We start from the raw sequence: 8,293 nt of genomic DNA on the forward strand, positions 1-8,293 counted from the left end.
TCCTTTCACAACCTGTCCAGTGTTAAATATTCTTCAAATACAAACCGCCATTCTCTCCGTGGGAAATCCACCAATCAGATGTCTTTTACTAAACTTTGATGGCTGCTTCAAAAGGACCAGAGACTTGGCTGCTGCTGTGAGAGAAAGGTTTCTGTGCTCTTCACTTTGGATGACGGACAGATTAACAGATGAATAGGGATTCATCTCTGGAGGATCAAATTCTCCCAACCTCATTCTGGTATAAAATAAGGGTTTAACCCTGTTACGCACGACTGATTCCTCAAGTTTTCCACTCTTTACAGCATCACCTTTAAGAAAAAATTTAAGTGATTCAAGAGATTTATTTGAAATACCAGGTTTCATCAAAATTTGTTGAACACCAAACAGAGTTTTTCTTGAATTTCAGTGTAGAACAAAATCAAAGCTCATTGTCATAAGATATATGATATCAATGCCTTCATATGACATTGTTATGACCATTGTCCACCAATTTATGTATCCTAAAAGCTGTGAACTTTACAAAATTCACAAATATGGATGCCAACGAACATTGACAAAACCACAGAGTGTGTATTCAAAATACATGACTGTACCAATTTTCCTCCGCAATGAAATCCACTTACGGTAAGTTGATGTCCAATGAATAAATATGAAACCAATATGTCTGTGTAATTGAATTACCAATTTTCATGAACACGGGCTCGGTCAGGTTTCCTGACAGCTCCAGGTTACAGCCGGCGTTGACTGACCCCGCCGCTGCATCCTCCGAGTTGTTGTAGTAGTGGTGGAAGCTAATCTGGTTCTCTATGGCCCCCTCGTCACTGACCACGTAACCGGTGAAGTTCCACTCCCCCCTCAATATGTCCATCATTAGGAGCTCATTGCTGCAGGCCGGTACTCCATTTATACTTAGGTAAAAAAAACCACAATGGAGATCTTGCAACATTTGTGTTATGGCTGTTATTTGATTCATAACATTTCATTTGATCTTAATGAGGCAGAGTACAGAACGAGTACGCACGCTTTCGCGCAGCATTTCATTTGTATTGTGACATCATCTTTTTGCTTGGTTGACGCCATGGCTTAATAGTTTCAACTGCAGATATTCAGCAAAATTTGTAGAAAATAGCTCGTTTAATGCGTAAAATTAATGTTATTTTGTGGAATAAACATAAATGTCTTGAGGTATAAGCTATATTTGGTCTCGGGTTGAAAACGTGAAGAGGGTTCAGCAAGCCTAGCCCTCTGTCATGTTTTCTTAATCCGCCTAAATATAGCTTAATTCATATATTTCAAGACATTAACCATTTTTTTTATATTAATGACCCTTAATATGTGATGTTTTATATTTATTTATTACTTAAATATGTCTGAATGTTTTAATAATACTATAAAGATCACCATTTCCGCCTTTGTCAAATAAAATTAGCCATTATCTGACAAATCTGGGAAATTGGGCATGCAAAAATCAACTTTGATAAGACCCCTGGATCAAACCAGGAGGTAAAAGGGTTTTTTTATTTGACCATTTCATGCCTTTTAGCAATTACTTTAATATGTAGAACAGAAAAAGAAATCCCTAGGGCAGACGTTTAAAAAAAATGTAAAAAATGTGCAAAATTGATACATTTCAAGCAAAATCCCATAGGGTCCTATGTTATAAATTAACAAACTTTGAGATGACACTCTAAAGAAACGGTGTGGTAAATGTCTTATTTTTTTTCATCTTAAAATAATAATTATATCAGTAGAAATTCATGTAAAAAAATGTCATTCAAAAATCTAGGGCAGAACAAATTAGACCCGGCCTCATTAAATCAACATCTGACTCACGAAGCACAACCTCTCTCTCTCTCCTCTCTCTCTCTCTCTCTCTCTCTCTCTCTCTCTCTCTCTCTCTCAGCACAGCAACACTGAATGATAACTCTAGTTATCTGTCCTGGAATGCCACCTCTCATTGAAATAGCTGAGTGGATAAATCACCCTTGGGAAGAGGGCATAATTATCCAAATGTAGTCTTTTGTTTTCTATGCATTTTTAAACCCTCTCAACTTTATGAAAACCTCTGTTATAAGGGGTTTTTTTCCACAGAGAATTCGTTAAGAGATAAACAGATTCAACATGTGTAAGGCATGGGTAACATGAACTGTTGGAATAGAACAGACCTGTTGTAGCTACACATGAGACTATATGCCCCTGCTTGGACACATTTCTGGAATGCTGGTAGAAAAGTCAGCCTCAAATCTCTCATGGACACCTAGAGGGCAAAAAAGGTAAATTCATATTTACTGGTATAAACTTTATAATCAACACAATCTGACCTTAAGTGCATAGTACCCTAGCAGTTTGTATTCTCTAAAAATGCAGACTTTACTGCATATACATGTACTTCAATCTATGTTAAAGAAACTTTAGAACTGAGCATTTCCTTTTATCTTCTTTGGTTACTTTAACTTTGTGATGTCATCTTTCATGTTAAAGAATATGCAATTAATTCATAAAATATCATCATAGTTTTATATCCTAATATAATAACCCAATTAACTTTATATAGTACATGTAGTAGTAATTTATTGGCATATACATTACACCCATTGCCATATAGACAAGAACAGTATTAATTTTAGCCATTTCAATCTACACCGTTCATCTACCTATGTTTCAAAGATTACAATGAGTTTTAATCCATGTGATCTTATCTTTTCGAAACCTAAGACAATATCTTCAGACTGAGAATTAAATATGTATCATTAAAATATCTTAAATTATTAAAAAATAAAACAAAACACACAAACAAACCACTGATCTACCTTGGCATCAAATCCCATTCTGGACTCAGGGATATCCTCTGGGCCGCCATGGGCGTCAAAATGTTTACACCCAGCGTTCGCCTGTATGTATCTGTCGTTGTCCCCCTGCAGTCCCTGAACAAAGTAGCTGGCATAGGTCCCAGACAGGTAGGGGTCTTCCCCATAGGTTTCCTAATAGAAGGAGGAAATATTAATAGTCTACATATATTTAGATATTGAGGGTTTCACTTCTAAGTTAAGGTATTTCTTCCTGTTGATGGCAATTAACAAATACCAAATTAATGGTATATTCAGATACGAATTTACTAGCTGTTACAGTAAAAGTGTTTATTTATGCTGGTGGTTAAGAACGTGTTTTCTGTAGTCAAACAATATGTGGCATATTAAAATATGTGGCTGCTTGAGCTACCTCTCTAAATTTTGAATTTTTTTACTACCAGTATATGCCCATGGGTATTTTTGGCAATTTTAAGCTTACTGTGTAACTAGTGTAAATTTCCCACACGTATAAATTACCACTTTTACAGTAATACAAACTTGTGTGTGTTCTTTCATCATGCATTGCAAAAAAATCAATAGAGAGATTATACTCCATCTTATAATTTAAAAAAAAACCCAACCAAGATGGTAAGTATACTCTGTAAGTAAAACAACATGGTATCACCTGATTTCTGCCCCAGAGTGGGTGCCTCATGATGTTGACAACAGGGCTAAAACAGCTGAGTCCTGTGTGGTCTGTGAAAATCCCTCGCTTCACAAAATCATTGTGCTTGGCTCTTACTTCTGTGGCAGCAGCTTTGGAGACATTGAAGATCAGATCTTTACTGTCAAAGGATAGGAAACATTGTAATTTTTAAAGTGGACTAGCACAATAGCTTGCATGTTTTCAATTTTCAATAACTTCACACAACTATGAGAGCAAACTATCTATATTTGTTCATTTTCAAACTTTACTTTATTTTAATTAAAAAAATACAAAGAATAAGATTACATGCAATCTGTACCTACCAGATTAGTTGTCAGTAGACATAGAGGTACATGTAATTAACATATATATATAAAAAAATCTCCATAATTTTCCCCTTAATGAAATCACAATACAAATTCAACATTTGCGCTCATGCATCATAGTACGACACTCTGGCATTCAGTCAACTTATACTAGGTGATTGTAATGTAACTACATGTAAAATGGATGTGACTGAATAGCATACTGTGGAATCATTAAATTTCGTGGGGGCCAATTTTCGTGGATTGCTTAAATTTTACAGGTTTGTGAGGACGTAATTTCGTGTATTCTCTAAAACCTACAAAGGAAATATGACTTTATTACCCTAATATACCCTAATATATTAATTCGTGGAGGATGATAACTCGTGGATGAGATCTATCCACGAATTCCACAAAAATTGAGCCACCATGAAATCTCATGATTCTACAGTACTGTTTATCATGCCTTTCAGTTACCTTTACATTTTACATGTGTGCATGCCTCTCAGTAAGCATTTAGTTAGAATGCCAGAGCTTCATACAGTGAATGGCAACAGAACAATCACAATAGCATCTCTATAATTTATACTTCTGCTGCAAACTATACCTAAATGCTGCTGCAAGTCCAATAGCCTGGGGGAACGATGTTGCATTCCCTGCTTCAACATCTCCTCTCAGGCATTCCGTATTCCACTGGTAAGGCCCTATGCCTAGGTTCTCGATAGCAGGCGCAGGTCCCCCATTCAACCCGGCACCTCCACGCGCGAGTTGCTGCACAATCTGATCTAGAGTCAACCTCCCAACCAAATCATCAACTCTCTCGGACCACGACAAGGAAACATTTCGGAATGGAAAATCAGAGCTGGCCAACGTTGTCAACGCAAATAAATAGATGCATACGACACACACTTTATCTGTTAACATGTTCGTAACAGGTACATTTGTGATCTGAAAACAATAAATAGATTACAATAGCAACAAAGTTTTGTTGAAAAGGTGAAATTTAGGAAAAAGCCGCACGTGACAACAGGATATCGGTTTTAGACAGTAAACGTAAAATTTAACGGAAGGAATGCTTTTCGCCGGGATGGAAATGAAATTAAATGTTAATATCTTTTAACGTATCACAATTTTATTGAATTATTTGAACATACTATAAGTCATTAGAGCTACGAAATTCAAAAAATAAATATGTTTTATTTTTCAATCCAGAATATTCATCGGAACAAACCGTATCATTTCGGTTTTTATGGGTCTCCATCATTAGAGTAGGGATAGTCTCGTTCAGGTAAAGTCTACTATCCATTGTCCTCGGCGTCTCCGCACAGTCGTCCAACTGTCCAGACTCCAATAGAAGGTAATTTAATGGGTAATATGACGACCATGAATGTCTATGTTCACACGGAAGGATACCACTATACTTCCAAAGGCAAACAATGAAGGAAAAAAAAAATATTTTCATTTGTTTGCAAAATTCGCAAAACTGATGGAACAAACGGTGAAACCCATGTCATATGATAGGTAAACAGCCGATTAGACAATGCTGACTGATATCAAGATTGATGTGACAGACATCCTACCGTCCTATATAAATAATTTCCTCTAGGAATTTTATTTTCTCCTAAGGGATTTTTTTCTCCCATAGGAAAATATTATCCTGTAGGTGTAAATTCACCCTTAGGAAATTAAACATTCCTATAGTAATTATTATACTAAGATTTGATATTGATATATGGTTGACATTGTGGTATTATTATACCCACACGTTCTAATCTAAAGAAAGTTTGGGTATATTATTGTTACCTGTTCAGTCCATCCGTCCATCTGTAACATTTTACTTTCTCAAACTGCTCTTTATATACTTATAAATTAGCGAACTGAACTCTTGGAGTTTGATTTGGGGTGTCATGTTGTTTTGTAAAAAGGTTTCAAAAATTCTCTCATAGTCCTAGGGGTCAAATAATTGGTAAAAAATGATGTTTTTTCGCAAAAAACCTTCTTCCTCAAACTCCTCCTATACATTTTCAACAATAGACAAACCATCTCTTGGAATATGTTTTGGGGTGTCCTATGGATGCGCAATAAAGTTTCAGAAATTTCAATTTTGTCCTGGAGGTCATTTGGTGGATGAAAAATGAAGTTTTTTAACGAAAAATTTGTATGGTTTCAAAAAGTTTTTTAAACGTCAATATATTTTTAGCAGTAGCCAAATTATCTTTTAGAATTTGATTGGGGTGTCATTTTGAAGTGTGATTAGGTCTCAGAATTTTTTTTTTACCACGGAGATTGGTGGGCTACAAAAAATGATGTTTTCTTGCAAAAAAAGTATGGTTCACAGAACTCCTCTTACATCTTTTGGAGTAGCTACATCATCTCTTGGGATATAATTGGGGCTGTCCTATATATGTGCAATAAGGATTTAAAAATTTAAATTTCATCGAGGGAATCAAATACATGTAGTATCAGAAAATTGACATTTATCACTCCTAAAAAAACCTAGATCCCAGAACTCCTCTTATGATTTAATGAATAGACACATCATATCTTGGGATATATGATAGGGGCTGTCGTATAGATGTGCAATAAGGTTTAAAAAATGTAAATTTCATCCAGGGAGTCATAATATAGCCAGAAATTGATGTTTATCACTCCCCCAAAAAACACCTACATCCCAGAACTCCTCTGTTAGATTTAATGGATAGACACATCATATCTTGGGATATGATAGGGGCTGTCCTATAGATGTGCAATGTGTGGATCTAGAGATGGGGTCGGGTCGGGGTATGAGTATGCCCTTGTAAAAAGCGATTTAGATATGCTTCCTGATTTCAAACACATCGAACTTGTACATTAAACACTCTAGAAAAGAAATAATACACGCTGAGCGTGTATCAGGGAGTGACAGTTATTTGAATTTGCTGGGGGGGGGGGGGGGGATATTTGGCAATTTTATAATGTAATTTAAAGAAATTTGAAGTTTGATTTTTTTGAGGGGGCTTTGGACTTCGGTAAATTGTATTTCATGACGTCACAATGATAACCGCACAGGCTTATCTTTTGATGGTTGCTTTATTGTAAACATAAAAACACATATATGTCGATAATTATGAACAATTTGACTTTCTGAAACATAAAAAATATAAGTATTAAACAGCAATGTTAAAAAGTTCAATGAGCACACGCTTATTTTTTGACGGGTGCCTTAATTATTGTAAACATAAAAACACAGATATGTTGATAGTTGTGAATAATTTGATTTTCTAAAACATGTCAAATGTAAATATAAGTAATAAACAGCAAAGTTCAACTTCACCGGGATGTGAACTTGTCATGGTTGATTTGTGATTAAATATTCCTTTGGGCTTCACAGAATTTGATAATGTGACGAACCAAGTTCATATCCCACTAAACTTTTTATCATGGTGTTTATTTCGAAATTAAAAAATTTTCTTCATTAATTAGCCCCATTCGATAAGGCTTTTCTCCGAAATTATCCTGTTTATATTTAGACCCTCTGGGACTTTGTTGGAAATACAACACATTTTCACATTAGTATTATGACGTTTTGTATAATTGAACCTATGGCTGCATAAAAATAAAAGCAGTGCAAATCATGCATAATAGTTTATTGTATTGTACTCGGCCTGTATATTGTCTGTTGGTTTGGCATTTATGCTCAACAACAACTTGGGGCTTTCCTGTCATTAACATGGAAAAATAAAATTTGATATTGTTCTGTTCAAATTATGACTATGCCCCTAAATTAATTCAGCACCTTATAGTAATCTTACGTCATTTTGCATATTTTCTTTCCTTATTTACTTATCACATTGGCTGTGTGGAAGGTTATAGTTATAATAACGCGCAATGAACTGTTAAATTAACACACGTTACTGGGATATAAATTACTTTTATTTATATTACCGGGTATTTCATTTCAGCACTTTCCAAATATGCCAACAATTCCAGACGATCTGAAGAACTTGGTTTGTATAAATTAAAAAATCTTCATTCTGCCAAGTTGTCAATCCATTATAATTATATACCCCTCACCCCTCTGAATTTTTAACAAAGTGTCATCTTATTTTTTCATTATCAATATTAGGAGCAGTTATATTACTAATTAAGATAAAATGTGAATATCTTTATATATATAGATAAATGCACTACTTTATATTGTTATGGTTAACAGGATATTTCCTGCGAAAACATCTTTGTGAAAACTTGCAAAAACTTTGAAGAAGCTACAAAGAGAGACACTGTGGATTGTTGTTTTGGTGAAAATCATTTTGAAAAGGACAAGATACCAACAGCTGAAATAGACAATGGTAAGTTGTTACTCCAAATACTGTCTAATGCTGCAGTGACAGAATGTTAATATTGTTTGAGAAAAACTGAATTTCTTTCTATTACTCAATCATGGCTCCAGTTATCGTGGTTGTAATATAAACTAAGTAAGTATTTTTAAGTACATGTATTGCTCACCTATGCAA

General features: G+C 34.8%; 1 protein-coding gene and 1 long non-coding RNA gene across 2 annotated transcripts in view; one reads left to right on the plus strand and one right to left on the minus strand.

Moving 5' to 3' along the window:
• LOC128183936 (xylan 1,4-beta-xylosidase-like) overlaps positions 1 to 4,832 on the minus strand; it is a 31,050-nt gene extending 26,218 nt beyond the window's left edge. Inside the window, exons 1-6 of the mRNA XM_052853171.1 lie at positions 4,408 to 4,832; positions 3,475 to 3,634; positions 2,811 to 2,981; positions 2,166 to 2,257; positions 682 to 908; positions 46 to 308 (exon numbers count right to left, since the gene is read on the minus strand). Of these exons, the coding sequence (XP_052709131.1) occupies positions 46 to 308; positions 682 to 908; positions 2,166 to 2,257; positions 2,811 to 2,981; positions 3,475 to 3,634; positions 4,408 to 4,724 (1,230 nt within the window). The 5' untranslated portion in view covers positions 4,725 to 4,832. The remainder of the gene's footprint in view (positions 1 to 45; positions 309 to 681; positions 909 to 2,165; positions 2,258 to 2,810; positions 2,982 to 3,474; positions 3,635 to 4,407) is intronic.
• A 232-nt stretch (positions 4,833 to 5,064) lies between these two features.
• Positions 5,065 to 8,128, plus strand: LOC128183501 (uncharacterized). Its single transcript, XR_008243613.1, has 3 exons — positions 5,065 to 5,157; positions 7,742 to 7,786; positions 7,993 to 8,128. It is a non-coding gene; the product is annotated as an uncharacterized LOC128183501 (long non-coding RNA).
• The last annotated feature ends 165 nt before the right edge of the window (positions 8,129 to 8,293 follow it).

Source organism: Crassostrea angulata, chromosome 5 (assembly GCF_025612915.1).
Source record: "Crassostrea angulata isolate pt1a10 chromosome 5, ASM2561291v2, whole genome shotgun sequence".
In the NCBI taxonomy this organism is placed as follows: Eukaryota; Metazoa; Mollusca; class Bivalvia; order Ostreida; family Ostreidae; genus Magallana; species Magallana angulata.